The 20,743-nt window shown below is 41.1% G+C and overlaps 1 protein-coding gene across 1 annotated transcript in view; it reads right to left on the reverse strand.

The window, feature by feature from the left end:
• Nucleotides 1-253: 253 nt before the first annotated feature.
• Nucleotides 254-20,743, reverse strand: part of cd44b (CD44 molecule (IN blood group) b) — a 41,393-nt gene continuing 20,903 nt past the window's right edge. The window contains exons 2-8 of the mRNA XM_021600657.3: nt 18,373-18,544; nt 16,126-16,265; nt 14,949-15,029; nt 12,171-12,623; nt 9,483-9,572; nt 3,950-4,028; nt 254-3,844 (exon numbers count right to left, since the gene is read on the reverse strand). Of these exons, the coding sequence (XP_021456332.3) occupies nt 3,631-3,844; nt 3,950-4,028; nt 9,483-9,572; nt 12,171-12,623; nt 14,949-15,029; nt 16,126-16,265; nt 18,373-18,544 (1,229 nt within the window). The 3' untranslated portion in view covers nt 254-3,630. The remainder of the gene's footprint in view (nt 3,845-3,949; nt 4,029-9,482; nt 9,573-12,170; nt 12,624-14,948; nt 15,030-16,125; nt 16,266-18,372; nt 18,545-20,743) is intronic.

A 20,743-nucleotide genomic window follows, 5' to 3' on the forward strand; every position in this document is an offset into this window, starting at 1 on the left:
TCACAAACTCACAGACACGTACAAGAACATGCCCTTTCCAGCTTTCAAAATGGCTGTCTTCGTCTTGTTGTCTCTCTATCTTGCCTGGGTTAAACATACTCTTACATCATGACATAGATGTCATGGCAACCATACTTCCTCCTGCTCCCGAGCAGCGCTCCAGGCCTTTTCTCTCCGTTCCCTCTCTATTTCTTTTTCTCTCCCTCTCTCCCTCTCTCACCCCTTTTCACTGAATGAACATCACAATCAATCATTTCCTCTATACACATTTATTTCATCCATGACTTTACAAATCTTTATCATTAACAACGTTTTGTTAATTCATCATTATACACTCCTACACTAAATGATTTGCAAATTTTTCTCAAAGTAAATCGCATGAAAAGCAACAAAATAAAACAACAAAAATGGAGGCAAAAAGCCCTCAAAAATCTTGGGACACAAAGAGTGATTCAAAACGGTTGCCTCTTACTGAAAAGGCATGACAAATGTACTGTCACAATACCCACACAAAACCACACATAGAAGTGATTTGCCTACGAAAGAAAAATTCAGCATGAAGATGAACATGTAATCACTTAGAAGTGTGGAGCAATCGGCACTATGGGTACTGGATCAGTACGGAGACACAGAGCTCCTGGCCAGAGACACATGCATTCATTACCCTCCATCCCACATACAATCATACAAGTTATTTTTATTAATTGTGCATTTATTTTCATGTTATTATTTTTCTATTTGTCTATTATTTCTAATATTTTTTCACTGCTTTGTTGGGAAGGGCCCGTAAGTAATCATTTCACTGTTCATATACACTTGTGGTTTACAAAGCATGTGACGAATAACATTTGATTTGATTTGATCCCTCCATCTGGTGCACATAAAAGGGAAAGCCACAGAAACAAGATGGCCTCCGCTCCTTTGTTACAAAGGAACCCAGAGAATTACAATCCAGAGCTGTTCTTGGAGTTCTACTGTACTGCCATTTCTGTAATATCTGTGTGTCCTGGTCATTTGTAATAGTTTAGTCAGTGAGGGAGGCAGTCACTCCTCAGGGTTGTAGATTGGTTGTTATGTTGGCAATTGTTAATGGGTGCCTGGACAATGCACAGACCTTTGATGGAGCAGGTGTTCAAAGTCAAATAAAAAATCTACCTTAATTCCATTCATACATTTCTACTGCTCCTGTAGCCAGACTAAATGTTTTTTTCATTTTACAAAAAACCCCAGAAAGGGAGTTAGAAAGAATCACTACTTCTTTGCGTGCCTAGAATCACTCCTTTGGTGGGTAGTCTATATCAGCTGATCATCGCTAATGTACTCTCTTAGAAGTAAAGGTGCCTGGAAGAACCATTTGGGTTGCCACACCGGCGGAACCTTTCCAGTTGAAAAGGGTCTTCAAGGAACTCTTGTGTTAAAGGTTCAAGCCAGAACCGTTTTATGTTGGGGGGGGGGGGGGGGGTGTTCAATTATGAACCTTTTGAATAATATATTGTGGAGGTGGCAACCTATCAGATTGGAGGCATGGCTTATTGGAAGCGTGGCTTTCAGATATATATTTTGGGCCACCCTTTAGCATAAATATAATTCCTGTTTATCATGTTAATAAGTTTGTACACTGCAAATATTTATGCATATTACATATTGTAATATAAAATTATAACAGGTTGGAAGCTTGTGCATTTGACGAGGACAAGCTCAGCAACGCACTGTTCCGGTGGCAGAGGACTTTTTTTCAAGATTAATGAGTTCATGAGAAATGATCTACTTTTATACGAAATTCATTGCATTTAACGTTACAAGTGAGAAAAAATTAACTCGTTTTTAAAAACACCACCAACCAAAAGGACACATCTTTCATAGGAGGGGAAAAGGGCAGGTGTTCCAGCACTCCTAGGGCTCTATCTGTTAGGTGCCATTGGATGATATTCATCACAGTTTAATGCATTACTACACAATGCTAGGTCATTGTAGACTGCACGCTTCTGTCAATATAGTATGAAGTGAATTATATGGTACAATTCATGTGAACCCCAACATCCAAATGTTCTATACAATCCTGTGTGCTATCCAACATGACTTACTCATGTATACAGACCATGTTAATTGACATCATAATAAAGGTATTTAAAATGCACAGTCTTGAATACTGTACATGAAGTTGATTCATACAATATCCACTCTACTGCAAATGCTCTATCACAACTGAACACCCCCTTAAATTCTGCATTTGATTAAATAACTCAAATATGGCAGCTTTTCTTTAATCATTAAAGGGCATGTGCATGCCAAAACGATGATTGAGCACTATTTCTAAGCCATTTGGAAAACACGCATACATTATTTACAGAAGCAAAAAATAATAATAATATCCAAACAGCACAAATTTAAATAGTAATATTGTGTTTTCTTGGAAAAACAAAATAAAACCGCAATCCACAGGAAACAAGTGAAATATACACAAGGTTAATATCAAAAGAAACGACATCAGTGGGCCACAACATCTCACATTTATCCATCATCAGAAACAATATGAATCCCATGAACATCGAGCCAAATTATCCACCCATGTCTGTTTAGTTTTCACATTTCTGTGAGTGTGTGTGTCTATTTTCCAACCCAATGCCTCAAAAGCTTTGAGTAACACAGTATCAACAATGTCCTTCAAACCTGAATCCCCTATTGAACTTGGAGGGCATCCAAGCTCCCCCATCCCCCACCTTTAAAACTCACACCCATATCCCTGTGACTTTATGAACCCACTTTATCGCTCCCCACAAACACACACACACACACACACACACACACACACACGCACACGCACACGCACACGCACACGCACACACACACACACACACACACACACACACACACACACACACACACACACACACACACACACACACACACACACACACCTTCAACATCTCCACTTAGAGCAACACATACATCAGGCTTTAGATCAGGGATGCCATTGTCAACCTCCAGTTATCCAGGGTCTGCAGGGTTCATTTCTACCTGGCACTCAAATGTTTTATTAATGTTACCTATTGGCTAGAGAAGCCAGTATGATTTTCTCAGATTTAGATTAGACCCTGATTGAAAGGCAGGGGTGAATATCAACAGGTGTGTATCTCTGTGTCTTTCCAGAAGCCTGGGTTGACACCCCTGCTGTTGAAAATTATCCCATTCTAACCACCGTGACATAGGAAGCTATAAAGCATAATTTTGCTCCTCTTGGTTTTAAGGGACTATCTAGCTCATCTGACAGACAGGGAAAGGGTCGGTCCAGTTTCAGATGTTGTACCTTAGTAAAAAAGTAGGTGGGGCAAACCAGGCATGCTCACCAGAATAAAACAACAAACAGAATCAATACAGCATTACCCACCACTTCCATTTACAAAGTACCCACCCCAACCCCAGCTGGTATGTTCAGCGTGTCTGTCTGGTTGGTACCAGGCCAAAGTGTCCGTCTCCATCCCACCCAGCCTCTCTCTAGTCCTGCCCCAGTGTCATGACCAACATAGCTATTCTTCTCTCTCTCTCTCTCTCTCACTCTCTCTCACTCACTCACTCGCTCACTCACCCACACACTCTCTGTCTCCCTGTCTCTCCTCCTCCTCTACTCTCTCACGCTAGCTGTTCTTTCTCTGGGGACTCCTCCAGTGTGATGGCGGTGAACTCCTCCTTGTTTCCGTTTTCCTGGATCTTCTCTTTATTCATCAGGGTCACCATCTCCTGCTCTCTCTCCTGGGCGCGGGAGCTAGCCACTGACGCCGCCGCACCGTTACCCTCATTCCCATCCTTATTGGTGATCATCAGGGTCTCCTGCTTACCGCACCAGCTAACAGACAGAAAGAGGGAACAGTGTACACATTAGGTTGCTGTTACCAGCTAACAGAGAGAGAGATTTTTCGACCAGAATTCGGACTGGTGAAGTGAGACCTACCTCTTATACTTGACCACAACAAAACACAAGAGGAGAATAGCAACCAGTGCCACAAGCACTCCCACAATGACCAGCCAATCTGCATAGAGGAACATAATGATAAAAGTTGAATGATGTGTAGCAAATGTCTCTTAATTTGTACCCTTATACAATGTGATTTGAAAAGCGCTATATAAATGTCATTATTTTCTCCATTATTAATCCATTAAACCATATAATCCATTAAAATGACATTAACATTATTACATGGATCACTAATATCATGTACAATAATAGTATTATTACTACTAGTAGAGCAGGGATTGGTAACTTTGATAGAGGGGGGGTTACAAAAGATCTGACCTCATCATGAGGGGCCGCAGTTGTGCCGCTGCCGCCAACCCCCCATTACTCATTTTACCATGGGTGGAGAGGAAAGTTAGCTGTTTTTAATATGATATCAGAGTGAGAATAACTAACAAAATCAATGGAGGCCCCCCAGGCGGTAATCCAACCTTGATAACTACAAGTTTCGATTTTTAAAAAAAAAATTTAAATTTATTTTACCTTTATTTAACCAGGTAGGCAAGTTGAGAACAAGTTCTCATTTACAATTGCGACCTGGCCAAGATAAAGCAAAGCAGTTCGACAGATACAACAACACAGAGTTACACATGGAGTAAAACAAACATACAGTCAATAATAAAGTATAAACAAGTCTATATACAATGTGAGCAAATGAGGTGAGAAGGGAGGTAAAGGCAAAAAAGGCCTTGGTGGCAAGGTAAATACAATATAGCAAGTAAAACACTGGAATGGTAGTTTTGCAATGGAAGAATGTGCAAAGTAGAAATAAAAATAATGGGGTGCAAAGGAGCAAAATAAATAAATTTATTAAATACAGTTGGGAAAGAGGTAGTTGATAGGGCTAAATTATAGGTGGGCTATGTACAGGTGCAGTAATCTGTGAGCTGCTCTGACAGTTGGTGCTTAAAGCTAGTGAGGGAGATAAGTGTTTCCAGTTTCAGAGATTTTTGTAGTTCGTTCCAGTCATTGGCAGCAGAGAACTGGAAAGAGAGGCGGCCAAAGAAAGAATTGGTTTTGGGGGTGACTAGAGAGATATACCTGCTGGAGCGTGTGCTACAGGTGGGAGATGCTATGGTGACCAGCGAGCTGAGATAAGGGGGGACTTTACCTAGCAGGGTCTTGTAGATGACATGGAGCCAGTGGGTTTGGCGACGAGTATGAAGCGAGGGCCAGCCAACGAGAGCGTACAGGTCGCAATGGTGGGTAGTATATGGGGCTTTGGTGACAAAACGGATTGCACTGTGATAGACTGCATCCAATTTGTTGAGTAGGGTATTGGAGGCTATTTTGTAAATTACATCGCCAAAGTCGAGGATTGGTAGGATGGTCAGTTTTACAAGGGTATGTTTGGCAGCATGAGTGAAGGATGCTTTGTTGCGAAATAGGAAGCCAATTCTAGATTTAACTTTGGATTGGAGATGTTTGATATGGGTCTGGAAGGAGAGTTTACAGTCTAACCAGACACCTAAGTATTTGTAGTTGTCCACGTATTCTAAGTCAGAGCCGTCCAGAGTAGTGATGCTGGACAGGCGGGTAGGTGCAGGTAGCGATCGGTTGAAGAGCATGCATTTAGTTTTACTTGTATTTAAGAGCAATTGGAGGCCACGGAAGGAGAGTTGTATGGCATTGAAGCTTGCCTGGAGGGTTGTTAACACAGTGTCCAAAGAAGGGCCGGAAGTATACAGAATGGTGTCGTCTGCGTAGAGGTGGATCAGAGACTCACCAGCAGCAAGAGCGACCTCATTGATGTATACAGAGAAGAGAGTCGGTCCAAGAATTGAACCCTGTGGCACCCCCATAGAGACTGCCAGAGGTCCGGACAACAGACCCTCCGATTTGACACACTGAACTCTATCAGAGAAGTAGTTGGTGAACCAGGCGAGGCAATCATTTGAGAAACCAAGGCTGTTGAGTCTGCCGATGAGGATGTGGTGATTGACAGAGTCGAAAGCCTTGGCCAGATCAATGAATACGGCTGCACAGTAATGTTTCTTATCGATGGCGGTTAAGATATCGTTTAGGACCTTGAGCGTGGCTGAGGTGCACCCATGACCAGCTCTGAAACCAGATTGCATAGCAGAGAAGGTATGGTGAGATTCAAAATGGTCGGTAATCTGTTTGTTGACTTGGCTTTCGAAGACCTTCGAAAGGCATGGTAGGATAGATATAGGTCTGTAGCAGTTTGGGTCAAGAGTGTCCCCCCCTTTGAAGAGGGGGATGACCGCAGCTGCTTTCCAATCTTTGGGAATCTCAGACGACACGAAAGAGAGGTTGAACAGGCTAGTAATAGAGGTGGCAACAATTTCGGCAGATAATTTTAGAAAGAAAGGGTCCAGATTGTCTAGCCCGGCTGATTTGTAGGGGTCCAGATTTTGCAGCTCTTTCAGAACATCAGCTGAATGGATTTGGGAGAAGGAGAAATGGGGAAGGCTTGGGCGAGTTGCTGTTGGGGGTGCAGTGCTGTTGACAGGGGTAGGAGTAGCCAGGTGGAAAGCATGGCCAGCAGTAGAAAAATGCTTATTGAAATTTTCAATTATGGTGGATTTATCAGTGGTGACAGTGTTTCCTATCTTCAGTGCAGTGGGCAGCTGGGAGGAGGTGTTCTTATTCTCCATGGACTTTACAGTGTCCCAGAACTTTTTTGAGTTAGTGTTGCAAGAAGCAAATTTCTGCTTGAAAAAGCTAGCCTTGGCTTTTCTAACTGCCTGTGTATAATGGTTTCTAGCTTCCCTGAACAGCTGCATATCACGGGGGCTGTTCGATGCTAATGCAGAACGCCATAGGATGTTTTTGTGTTGGTTAAGGGCAGTCAGGTCTGGGGAGAACCAAGGGCTATATCTGTTCATGGTTCTAAATTTCTTGAATGGGGCATGTTTATTTAAGATGGTTAGGAAGGCATTTTTTAAAAATATCCAGGCATCCTCTACTGACGGGATGAGGTCAATATCCTTCCAGGATACCCCGGCCAGGTCGATTAGAAAGGCCTGCTCGCTGAAGTGTTTCAGGGAGCGTTTTACAGTGATGAGAGGAGGTCGTTTGACCGCTGACCCATTACGGATGCAGGCAATGAGGCAGTGATCGCTGAGATCTTGGTTGAAGACAGCAGAGGTGTATTTAGAGGGGAAGTTGGTTAGGATGATATCTATGAGGGTGCCCATGTTTAAGGCTTTGGGGAGGTACCTGGTAGGTTCATTGATAATTTGTGTGAGATTGAGGGCATCAAGTTTAGATTGTAGGATGGCTGGGGTGTTAAGCATGTTCCAGTTTAGGTCGCCTAGCAGCACGAGCTCTGAAGATAGATGGGGGGCAATCAGTTCACATATGGTGTCCAGAGCACAGCTGGGGGCAGAGGGTGGTCTATAGCAGGCGGCAACGGTGAGAGACTTGTTTTTAGAGAGGTGGATTTTTAAAAGTAGAAGTTCAAATTGTTTGGGTACAGACCTGGATAGTAGGACAGAACTCTGCAGGCTATCTTTGCAGTAGATTGCAACACCGCCCCCTTTGGCAGTTCTATCTTGTCTGAAAATATTGTAGTTTGGAATTAAAATGTCGGATTTTTTGGTGGTCTTCCTAAGCCAGGATTCAGACACAGCTAGAACATCCGGGTTGGCAGAGTGTGCTAAAGCAGTGAATAGAACAAACTTAGGGAGGAGGCTTCTAATGTTAACATGCATGAAACCAAGGCTATTACGGTTACAGAAGTCGTCAAAAGAGAGCGCCTGGGGAATAGGAGTGGAGCTAGGCACTGCAGGGCCTGGATTCACCTCTACATCGCCAGAGGAACATAGGAGGAGTAGAATAAGGGTGCGACTAAAAGCAATAAGAATTGGTCGTCTAGAACGTCTGGAACAGAGAGTAAAAGGAGGTTTCTGGGGGCGATAAAATAGCATCAAGGTATAATGTACAGACAAAGGTAAGGTAGGATGTGAATACAGTGGAGGTAAACCTAGGTATTGAGTGATGAAGAGAGAGATATTGTCTCTAGAAACATCATTGAAACCAGGAGATGTCATTGCATGTGTGGGTGGTGGAACTAATAGGTTGGATAAGGTATAGTGAGCAGGACTAGAGGCTCTACAGTGAAATAAGCCAATAAACACTAACCAGAACAGCAATGGACAAGACATATTGACATTAAGGAGAGGCATGCTTAGTCGAGTGATCAAAAGGGTCCAGTGAGTGGAGAGGTTGGTTGAGGGTCACGGCAATTTAGACAGCTAGCCAAGCCAACCGGTAGCAAGCTAGCATAGGATGGAGTCTGTTGTTCGCCACCTCTTGCGTTCGGTCAGTAGATTAGTGGGGTTCCGTGAGGTAGAGGGGATTAATCCAAATCACACAACAACAACAAAAATAAGAACAATAGATATAGTTATAGAGGCCCGAGAAGAAAACATAATAATAATAAAAATAAATAAATTGTCCGATTGTCTATTCAGATAGCAGCCGGTAAGACAGCTAACGGTTAGCGGGCCGCAGATGGGCGTTCAGGTAACGTTGCGACAGAGGAGCCAGCCGGATCTCCTTCAGGTAGATAACGTCGGCAGTCCAGTTGTGAAGGCCCGGTGGGGCTCCGCGTAGGCAGTGAAACGGGTCCGGATAGGTGACTGCAGCCCAGGAGTGAATGATGGAACTCAGGAGTGATTGACGGAGCTGGCTAGCACCGGAACAATCGATGTTTGCTCCGGAATCGACGAAAGCCGACTGTCACACGGATAGCAGCTAGCTAGCTGTGAGATCCGGGTATGAATGTCCAGAGAGCAGTTGAAATCCAGGGACATGGAGAGAAAAATTGGTCCGGTATGTTCCGCCGCGCTGCGCCGTACAAAACTGGCGATAGATTTTCGAGCTAAAGGATAGCTGATGACCACAAACCGTGGTTAGCTGAATACTAACGATTTGCCAGTAAAGAAGCTAACTAGCTTCTGATTAGCTTCTGGATTAGCTTCTGGGCTAGCTCCTGGCTAGCTTCTGGCTAGTTTCTGGCTAGCTTCTTGGAGTTTCTGGCTAGCTTCTTGGAGGATTACAGATCTGAGGTAAATAATATTTTTTTATAAATATAAATTGGTGAGGCTGGTTGCAGGAGAGTGTTTAGAAGATGAGTTGATGGAAAATAAAAATAAAATGTACGTGAAAAAAGTTGTAAATATATATATATACAGGACACGACAAGACGAGGACAAAAGACGTCTGAACTGCTATGCGATCTTGGAGAGGATTGCTGGCCCCTAAACTAATGTTAGCTGACATGGGTTAATTAAGTGACTATCAGTGACTGACATAACAAGAGGAAAACTGCTGATGCACAACGCACATTTCAAAATTGCACCTTGTGTGGTCTACTAATCAAACTCGCAACAGGAAGTTGAGACCCCGACGGAGTAAAACAATATGAGGGCCTTCGAAAGGTGGGCGGTGGGCCGCATGCCCATCCATGTAGTAGCGTTATTAGGGGTAGTGGGCTACTCACTGGGTGTGCTACTGATCTCCTGCCCAGCTGGAGTAGGGTCTGCTCCCATACCTGGATTCATCTTCCCATTAGGAATGGGCTGCGTGGAGGCTTTATGGGGATAACAGGGGGAGACAGTGTTAAACAAACATCTCTAACGCCTCACACATAGTTTACACATAGATGCAAACTTGTGGAATCATGTGATGAATATAATCATTTGATGACCAGGAATCATTTGCTACTACAGGGCTGATTTATTAGCTGTGGAGTGCACAGAACATACTAAGGAATGCAGAACTGTTCCTTTGGGGCAGAGTTGGAACCTGGGAGTGAATGCCAACATTTCATTGAAAAGTGATTTGTCTATGTAAACCAGAAGTAAAATCTTGAGTAATTTGGTCACCTGCGTGAATCTGTTCATGGAATATTATAACGTGATTTATGAATTATTGATGAGTAAGTGACATTGTGCCAAGTGTAATAAAGAGAGAAATGTAATAAACTGCCCATAACTTTAACCAGTCACAGAACAGGTTGTGATTTTTGATCTGAGATTCTCTCTCATAGGGTAAATCAATGTCACCTTATTCCTCACACAGGGCTCTCGTGGAAAGGTAGTGCATGATTTGGTTGAATGGGCAGCTATTCCCCATAGCAATAGACCTATGTCCTCTACCGGATCAACCCCCATGTCCACCCTTCCTACTGTCGTCTTCTCTACCACTTAGAAACTGTCTCAAAATACAGAAAAAAATGCAATAATAAGAATCCAACCATAATGTGATACATAATGAAAGCTAGTGAGGCAGCAGATGTTATTTTATAACCCAACCTGGATTTCACTATTCAGGATGAATATATAGCTCAGTGGTGCACGGCAGTACCATAAATAGTTTACATTAAACCATTTATGCATTTATGCAGAGAGAGGTCACATAAAGCATTGAGAATTTGAGACAGTGCAGACAAAGAGTTGTGAGGAAGAGTCATTCTGTGGCACTGTCAGTAGTTTAGCAGTGCTCCTCTCTTTCCCCCTCTCCCTTATCTGGTCACAACAGGGGGAGCCCTCTTCAAACCAACTCCTCAGAGGACACGCACAGAAAAACAAACTTTCAAGTCTCTATGGAATATGTTTTCATGAATCTGAGTGTAATCAAAACACAGCTCTACCGTTTTGATTTTAGCTTCTTATTTCAGCAACCAGAGCTGACTATGTAAATACAAATGATTCCTTGCACTTGAACATTTTTCTATAAAGTGGGTTATAGCTTTTATAACTATTACCATTTGTCTTATATAACACTAAATGCCCAAACATGGTGAGCTACAAACAACAGTGGATATTGAAGTGAGAGTTCTGAGTTTTAATCCACAATCCTTTTCACACCCCAACACCAGGGGGCGAGGTTAGTTCTCTAACTTTCCAGAGTCGGACTAGACTTGTGTGTGGGTGGTCGGCTATCTGTTACAAGAATCCTTCTCTAAGTTCTCAGAGGCAGCACTTCCAAGAAAATGTTAGGGATAGTTCTAAATGTCAAAAAGTCATTCAGTTTCAATAGGTAAATATGGTGTTAGTTCTGCTCTTCACTTTTTTAATATCAACTTTTAACATCTCAGCTGAGAAGACTGTATTAGAGATTGCATGACAGAAGTTTTGAGGAGAATGACGAACATGCATATGTGCAGTATATTTAGAGATTCATATGATTAAATGAATCACCTTCAAAGCACTAAATGTTTGAGTCGCCTTGGAAACAGTAGGGAAGTGCAGTAGGGACAGAGAAGAGAAGTGATATTATAGTGATGTGTTTTAGTGACTCTGGCTAGACCAGTTCTTACATGGCGTTGATTAATAACACAACTGTTCCGTCCAGTAGAACTGAAGATATTTAGTTGATACATCTGTAAAAGTCTTTTACAACTTTTAGGATATATATTTTTTCTTATATAGATTAATGTTATAGTATTAAAGGTTTCATCGTGGAGATTTGTCTGATTTGGTGTTTTTTTGTTGGAATAAAAGTCAGCAAAATATATTTATATTAGGCTAAATGTGCTATTTGAAATTGTCTTATAGTGTGTCTTTAGTTTAGGCTTCCTATCCACAGCCCACCACTTTTCTCTCTCTGGGGTGTCACCAGGTGTCTAAAGAAGAACATCTTACTGTATATTAATATTTAAGTTTTAATGTCACATGCACAAGTACAGTGAAATGCCTTTTTTGCTAGCTCTAAACCCAACAATGCAGTAACCAATATCAACGTAGCACTAAAAATAGCATAAGGTATTCACACAAACTCACTGCTCTCTCACAGGTGATAACACTGACTGGACAAAGGTTGCTGATTCAACATTTTGCCAGAAGCAATGCATTAATGTACCTAAGGACATTCTACCCTTTGAAAATTCTGCACTTGAGTATTGAAACTGATTATTTTTAGGCTCAGGGGAAGCTTTGTGGTGTTAAGCTGTCATCCTGTCACAGCAATCCTATGACAAACATCCTATGACAAACATGTTTTATAAATGTTATGTTTTACTGTTCTGACATTAGATTATTTACTTGAGATGTATTTGTATTTTAAAGGGTGCTATTTTATTGAAATAAATTGTAATCATTTTCTTCAAGATACCAAACTGAACGACGAAGCAAAAAACAGCATTCTGTATGCAATGTTATGTATGTTACAAACAGTCATTCCTTACCTCCTACCTCCACCTCCTTCTCCTGTAAATCCTCCTCTCTGGCCCGGCCCTGTGGTTCTCCTGGCTCTTTAACAGATGGTGCCATAGAAGAGGCCCCCTCCTCATCTGAGCCAGAAGGCAACATTCCAGACACAGTGGTTTCTTCCATCTCAGTGACCACCACCCCAGGGTGCTCAGTGGGGCTGGCTTTCTGGGTCCCATTCCCCTCAACCGTCATTCCTATGCTAAGGCTTTCTGTGGCTGCCCCCTCTGAAGCATAACTCTCAGCCCATGCTGTTGACTTTACTTGGCTGGCCTCAGTGGGTGCAGGCTGGTCTGTGTCCAATGCTTCCATTACTTCAGTGGTGCTCTTTGCTCCCTTTTCTCCAGGGGCGGAGGTGGTGTCCTGGGTGTCAGGCTCGGAGTTGATGGTGGTCTCCGGCTGGGCTCCATCCTCAGGGCCTGTGGCCTCACCTTTGTGAAAAACAGACCAAAGATATTCAGTACCAGTCAAACGCTTGGACACACCGACTCATTCAAGGGTTTTACTTAATTTGTACTATTTTCTACATTGCAGAATAATAGTGAAGACATCAAAACTATGAAATAACACATATGGAATCATGGACTAACCAAAAAAGTGTTAAACAAATCAAAAGATATTTCATATTTTAGATTCTTCAAAGTAGCCACTGTTTGCCTTGATGACAGCTTTGCACACTCTTGGCATTCTCTCAGACATCCTAGTTGTGAATATCTGAGGAAATCCGTTCTGCCAAAATTCCAGAGGAAGATAGTGTAGGCCCTGTCCAGGGGCCATACTTGTACATCAAGCTGCCATATGCTACAGAATCAGGACATAGGCTCCTGCCCGAATGGGCCGTTCTGGCTTAGATAATGCTTAGTTGTCCAAGGCTTACTTACTACTAGATAGTGAGCAAAAAGACAAATTCAACTCCATTTTCAACTAATCAGATGTTGATGTTGCCAATTAATTTAATGATTACTTCATTGGCAAAGTGGGCAAACTTTGCCAATGAAATGCCAACAACAAAAGCATTGTAAGTTTGAATTTAGTAAAGTTAGTGTGGGAGAGGAGGAAAAAGTATTGTTATCGATCTGTAATGGCAAACCTCCTGGCATTGACAACTTAGATGGAAAGCTACTGAGGATGGTAGCTGACTCTATAGCCACGCTTATCTGTCATATATTTTATCTGAGCCTAGAGGAAAGTATTTGTCCTCAGACCTGGAGGGAAGCCAAAGTCATTCCGCTACTAAAGAGTGGTAAAGCGGCCTTTACTGGTACTAACTGCAGACCTATCGGCTTGCTGACAGCTCTTAGCAAACTGTTAAAAGTACAGTGCTATTTCTCTGTAAACAAATGAACAGCAGACATTCAGCATGCTTATAGAGAAGGGCACTCGACATGTACTGCACTGACACAAATTACTAATGATTGGTTGAAAAAAATTGATAATAAGAAGATTGTGGGAGTTGTACAGTTAGATTGCAGTGCATACTTTGATATTATTGATCATAACCTGTTGTTGAGAGAATGTATGTGTTATGGCTTTTCAACCTCTGCCATATCGTGGATTCAGAGCTATCTATCTAATAGAACTCAGAGGGTTTTCTTTAATGGAAGCGTCTCTAATGTCAAACATGTAAAGTGTTGTGTACCACAGGGCAGTTCTCTAGGCTCTCTACTCTTTTCTATTTCTACCAATGAACTGCCACTGGCAATAAACAATGCATGTGTGTCCATGTATGCTGATGATTCAACCATGTACACATCAGCAACCACAGCTAATGCAACCACATCCAATGAAGTCACTGAAAACCTTTACAAAGAGTTGCAGTTTGTTATGGAATGGGTGGCCAAAATAAACTGGTCTTGAACATCTCTAAAACTAAGAGCATTATATTTGGTACAAATCATTCCCTAAGTTCTAGACCTCAGCTGAATCTGGTAATGAATGGTGTGGCTGTTGAACAAGTTGAGCAGACTAAATGACTTGGTGTTTCCTTAGATTGTAAACTGTCATGGTCAAAACATATAGGTTCAATGGTTGTAAAGATGGGGAGAGGTATGTCTGTACTAAAGAGATGCTGTGCTTTTTTGACACCACACTCGACAAAGTCCTGCAGGCTCTAGTTTTATCTCATCTGTTTTATTGTCCAGTCATATGGTCAAGTGCTGCAAAGAAAGACCTAGTTAAGCTGCAGCTGGCCCTGAACAGAGCGACACGTCGAGCTCTTCATTGTAATCAGAGGGCTAATATTAATACTATGCATGCCAGGTGCTCTTGGCTAAGAGTTGAGGAAAGACTGACTGAGTCACTTCTTGTTTTTATAAGAAAGATTACTGTGTTTGGAAATTCCAAATTGTTTGCATAGTCAACTTATACACAGCACTGATACACCCACTTACCCCACCAGCCACTTACCCCAGGTCCAGAACACATTCAAGGAAACCTACAGTATTATACAGACGTGAACAGCAAACCTGGTTTCAAAAAACAAGTAAAGCAACAGCTCATGGCACAATGCCTCTCCCCCATGTGACCTACTTGTTGTGTTCATATACAGTATGTGTAACTGATATACGCGCACACACACTACATGTTCAATTGTAATGTATTTTCGTTATTTCGTTACGTGTCGGACAGTAGCTGTCGCTAATGGGGATCCTAATAAATCAAAGTGTAGCTGCGGAATGGCATACTGTATGAAATACAGAGGAGACGGAAAAGGTTATGATTTTGATGATGTGACTCGTGAAAAAGACAGGACTGACCTGCAGCATCTGTCACCTGAACACTCTCTGGTCCTGTGGAATCAGGGTTGATGGCCGCATCACAGTTCTTGTCAGCCAACTCTGTCAAAAACAGAAGTTTGGATCAGGGATGAGGAACAAAGCACAAATGTGTAATTATCTTCAGCACATGTTATAGTCCAAGTTCTGAGGATGGGAAGAGTCATTAAGATTTATGTGTGTTTTAAGGGATCATTGTGCCAAAACTAGGCCCGGTTTTCGGAAGACACATACATTTCCCAAATCACCACATAGGGTGCGTTGTTGGAGCACGTGTCGATACTGGTAGGATCGGGAGAAAGACAGCGCTAATCTTGGATGAGCTTTCTCCATTCAAATCTTAGCATAACATTGGAATTATTCCACAATACTGACGACAGATCAACTCCTAGAGAAATATTATCACCTATATCGCTGCTAATATTGATGCTTTTTCAATGTCACAGATTTGGGACATCATTGGTCACATTTGTTTTTCCACATCATGAAACATATACTGAAAAATTACAGACAATAGCCTACAATTATCAAAATAGAACTCGGTTGAACATGAAATAGATTTTAATATGAGTTAAATATGTAGGCCAATGTGCTATGTATCCAATAATGTATATATATTTTTTGATTGCAGTCATCTCGGTTTTAATTTGAAGCATATTTTTATCCTTTATTTGTTTGTAACAATTGCAAAGACTATTGGCATCTTTATATTTGTAGGCCGAGTCAACGTCGTTCTGAAGTTATCAGCATTCACCGAGACAGATAAACATCTCAATTCTATGTTTCGCAGAGATCTTCTGTGTATAAATCACTCAAATAATGGAGGATAAAACAGAACAAAAATTCTGATAAAACTCCAGTTCCTCGTAATATAATGACAACTCTCAATAAAGATTGTTTAAAAAGAAGACCAGCTTTATACCACAATAAAACAAAGGCAAAAAAGCATTTAATAACGCACTGTTCTATAAGTGGTCTGAGGCAGTTGGTAATTAATGAGTGTTTTCAAGTTCAACTTCATTGAGTAGCAATAGTTTTGAGAAACAGCTCTGAGAATTAATGATGCTCCTACAAAGGTTCTAACAATTATCTTAGCATTAACATACTTTTGGGAAACCAGGTCCTGGTCAATATGAGCTATGAAAAAATAAAAACTCACCTGATGCATTGAAACAGAAGGCATCAAAAGGTTTTTCCGGAGAGTCTTGATGGAAGAAGACTCCAGTCATGTTGTTGGCACAGTTAACATGAGCCTTTTGTCTGAGGATGGTGGTGCTTCCGTTGCTGATCCAACCATATCTACAATCAAATGGCAAATAGAATTTAAGATCCAATTGCTATAGTATGTTAGCCATTAGCTTGTAGCTTACACCACAGAATTATCAGCAATACTCAAGATGTATGTCAAATATAGGTAAAAAAGTATGTAGTTAAAGTAGAGGTGAAGCAAGATAACACAATACTTTTTATTTTTGGTGGGTGCTTGTACATGATCTAAATAGAAGATTAAATGTAAATTAAGTTAAACAATAATTTGTATTGACACAATAAATCAATACTGCTAGCAGTGTTTAAGTTGAGATAACGAACACCATACAAGGCTCCGTAATCATACAATTTATTGACCATTACCGTTTTCCCTGCAAAACCCCCCTGAATCCGAAAGGTCCATGCTGGTCAGTGCTAGTCTGACTAGTCGAGCTGGTGATGCTGGTGACCAGCTCATGCTGGTATGCTGGTGATGTTGGTATGCTGGTTATGCTGGTATGCTGGTGACCAAGCTGGTCCATGCTGGTCAAGCATGGTCTAGTTGGTCAAGCTGGTCTGACAAGCATGGTAAAACCACGCCCAAGCATGGTAAAACCACGTCCCATCATTATCAAATTTCCCAGCATCCTCTATTGCAGTTAGATTTTTAGATGTTTTAAAATTCAATATCTGTGTTTTTGCATGTACATTGATTGATTCATCAATTGTACGCTACACAAATAAAAATTACATATTTGTTTCTAAACGAATCCAATCTGTTAGTTTGATTGATTGCACCGTTACTGAAATGGTTGTCCAGTTTAGATAGTCTCAATTAGTCATCATCCTAACCCTGGCATTCATCCTGAACACTTTCAATTGTTGGATATCCCCACTCTGTCTGGACACTAATAGGAATGAAACATCACTTTGTAAGCCAGCAAAATGTGACTTGCAGGCCTTTTGATGTGTAATATATTGTCTTAAATAATTAGGCACTTTGGTGTTGGTTTTTCTGGTGACCAGCTAGTACTGGTTATCAGCATATCAACTTCACCAGCATAAGTTGTACAGTTGCCATGGCACTCTATTGGCAGCCTAGGCAGAGAGCCCCTGTTTATTTTGTAAATATGAAAATATTTACAGTTTTTTTATTAATCAATTTACTTTGTTTTTGTTTTTGAATGCCACATTAGTATAGATTTAGTCTGGATCAACAAACAAAACATCCTTCCCAAGATTTAATTGCAAACCAGCTTTTGAAAGTTGGCAAGTAAATAATGCTAGCTACAAGCTGTTTTGATTTCAGTACATTGGCCTACATTGGGATGTTTATACGGTCTCGATCCAAGAGTGGGACTACAATACAGTGACAAGTTGGCAGTGAGGAATTCATTGCTCAAGAGTATTTCTCTGAAGTTATGTGTTGACTGAATCCTGCATGTGGAGCTAAAATACAAACTGCATCTCATTCTACAAGTGTCCTACCACTACAGAGAAGACAGACGTGGAGACTCTTTGAGCTACCTGCCTGCCCCTGGACGACCTGATCTAACTGCTCAGCTCCTCCTGTTGACCACCTGCACCTCCCTCTGCTCAAATCTTGTGCTATTGACTGTCTCTCCATCTGTTGGAGGCGTGAAGTAACGTACTGAGAACTTCTGCATGCTCACATCCTTCATATTTTTTTAATTATGTTTGTTTTGTTTTTAAAGTGTTTTGAGATACGTGTATGTGCCGTGTACTGCAATTCAGCTTTAAGCTGCTAAGTATGGATGAAATGTTTTTAAAAAAATCACAACGAAGGCTGATTACCAGCAAAACCAGCACTAGTTACCATCATATGCTGGTCTATGCTTTTTTTCAGCAGGGGTGTTTTTGATTTAGAGAACGTCATTCAATGAGTGATAAGCCTACCACATTTTTTAAAACACTTACAGAAGGGATTCACAAGTATTTTCCAAAGGCCATACTAGTATACCACAACCATATGTCCGATACATACGTAGCTTGATTCTGGAACAGGACCAATAGTCTCAGGGAAACATCTAGCTGATCCCTTTCCTTTGAATCAGCTATTGTTAACCCTTTGATAAGGCAAGTCCTGGGGTTCCTAAGCGGAGGCTCAGTTGTCATGAAGATAGGTGTGTGACCTCACCTGCAGGTCTCTAGGCCATGGGCATGGGCCTCGATGACCTGTTCCCTGCTGGCAATGGTGATTCCCAGACTCTCACACAGCTTCTTGGCCAGATCCAAGGTCAATGAGTAGCGATCTGGTCCTTCCACGTGGAACACTCTGGCATGGCTGCAGCTACGCGATTTCACTGTAGCTGAGGGAAGGCGGAGAAGGTGGGAGAGAGGTTAGTTTTGAGGAAATTCACCTGTGAGACACTGTGACTGCATGGCGGCCATTTTGTTACTATGAATTTGAAAACTATCATATGTCGACTTCATCAAAAGACTGAAAGAGCACAAGGTGGAAGAAAGGTTACTTTTCAATATGTCTGAAAATAACTAGGCATTGCTCTTGTCAGGTTAGGTGGTCAGTTTCACACACCTAACTAGGCACAAGACCAACTGGTGACAAACAAAACAGATGGGTCAAACAAATTCATTTCCCACTGGCGTTTGCAATAAAGTTGGTATTCACAATCAAGTTTCCATCACAATTTTCCCTTTGCTCTTGGCAGGTCAGGTGGTCAGTTTCACACAACGTACTAGACACAAGATCAACTGATGACAAATAAAATAGATGGGTGAAACAAATTCATTTCCCAGTGGTATTTGCAATAAAATTTGAATTTGAATCACAATTTTGGGTTAACAAATGTATAACAGACATGAGAAACACACCACAGGGCACACAAATCAAATTGTATTGGTCACATACACATATTTGCAGATGTTATTGCGGGTGTAGCAAAATGCTTGTGTTTCTAGCTCCAACAGTGCAGAAATATCTAACAAGTAATATCTAATCATTTCACAACAATAGACACAATACACTGGTTGAATCAATGTTGTTTCCACATCATTTCAATTAAATTATGTTGAAGCAACGTGGAATAGACTTTGAATGACGTCTGTTCCCAGTAGGATTTAAAACCTCTTAAGGATCTGACCCTTTTTTTGAATTTTCATCTAAAATGACACACACAAATCTAACTGGCTGTATCTCATGACCTGAAGCAAGGATATGCATATTCTTGATATCATTTAAAATGAAACACTTTGACGTTTGTGGAATTGTGAAATTAATGTAGGAGAATATAACACATTAGATCTGGTAAAAGATGATACAAAGAAAAAAGCATGCGTTTTTTTTCTTGTTTTTTTGTACCATCATCTTTGAAATGCAAGAGGAAGGCCATAATGTATTATTCTAGGCCAGGCACAATTTTGATTTTGGCCACTAGACTACAGCAGTGTATGTGCAAAGTTTTAGATTGATCCAATGAATCATTGCATTTCTGTTCAAAATGTTGTATCAATACTGCCCAAATGTGCCTAATTGGTTTAATAATTAATAAGATATTTTCAAGGTCATAATTATGCACTCTCCTCAAACAATAGTATGATATATTTTCACTGTAATAGCTACTGTCAATTGGACAGTGCAGTTAGATTAACAAGAATTTAAGCTTTCTGCCCATATCAGCTATGTCTATGTCATGGGAAATGTTTTTCTTACTGACAACCTCATGCTAATCACATTAACCTATGTGTCATGTGTGCTCCCTCTCTAGCCTCTAGGTCACCAGGCTGCTCGTTATGGCGCACACCTGTCACCATCAACAGAACTGTATGAATAAGGCTTGAAATTACTTACATGATTTATAAATATAATCAAATTATAAAATGGCTAACTATAAGATTGCCTTCCTTAGAACTGTACAATATATACAGTATTTGTATGTTTAGTGTTAGAGAAAATGTGCACATTTTCTAAAGGTCTCTCTTGATCTGCCCCCACCACTGTGAGTCATACAGAGCTCGAGCTTGGCATCCTGAAATTGTTAGGAACTCGCCTTTCATTTTATATTAATCTTTCTATGAATCAATCTCTGAATGTGCTAGAAATCACTCTCTCCTGCTGCGCTACAATGTAAGGATTGCAGGTATGTACTTTGTCACTGGCTGATCGATATATAAGCAAAGATTTTACAGAACCACACAGGTCCTCTTAACAGGGAACTTTAGATGTTGCTTGATACTGCTTTTATATAAAACAGATTACATTTCTACTTGTAAAGTAATGGAACTGAATACTTCGTCACACTTTGTTGAATAGTCTTGGTAAATACTTATGAACCCAGTAGTTATTTCTTCTAGTCTATAACTCAACAGTAACTGACAAAGATGGGATCAGTGGGGACCTTACTGCAGCTCTGGCATACAAGTATTTACCCAGGACTAACATTACCGGAGTACCCTATTCATGGATTGCATGTTTCGTCACAATATTGCTTTGGACGTTTGTGTTGTTCTGAGCATTCTGATCAATGCATCATCAATGAGTGTATCACGAT

Source organism: Oncorhynchus mykiss, chromosome 1 (genome assembly GCF_057628025.1).
Source record: "Oncorhynchus mykiss isolate SJ-2025 chromosome 1, ASM5762802v1, whole genome shotgun sequence".
Taxonomy (NCBI): Eukaryota; Metazoa; Chordata; class Actinopteri; order Salmoniformes; family Salmonidae; genus Oncorhynchus; species Oncorhynchus mykiss.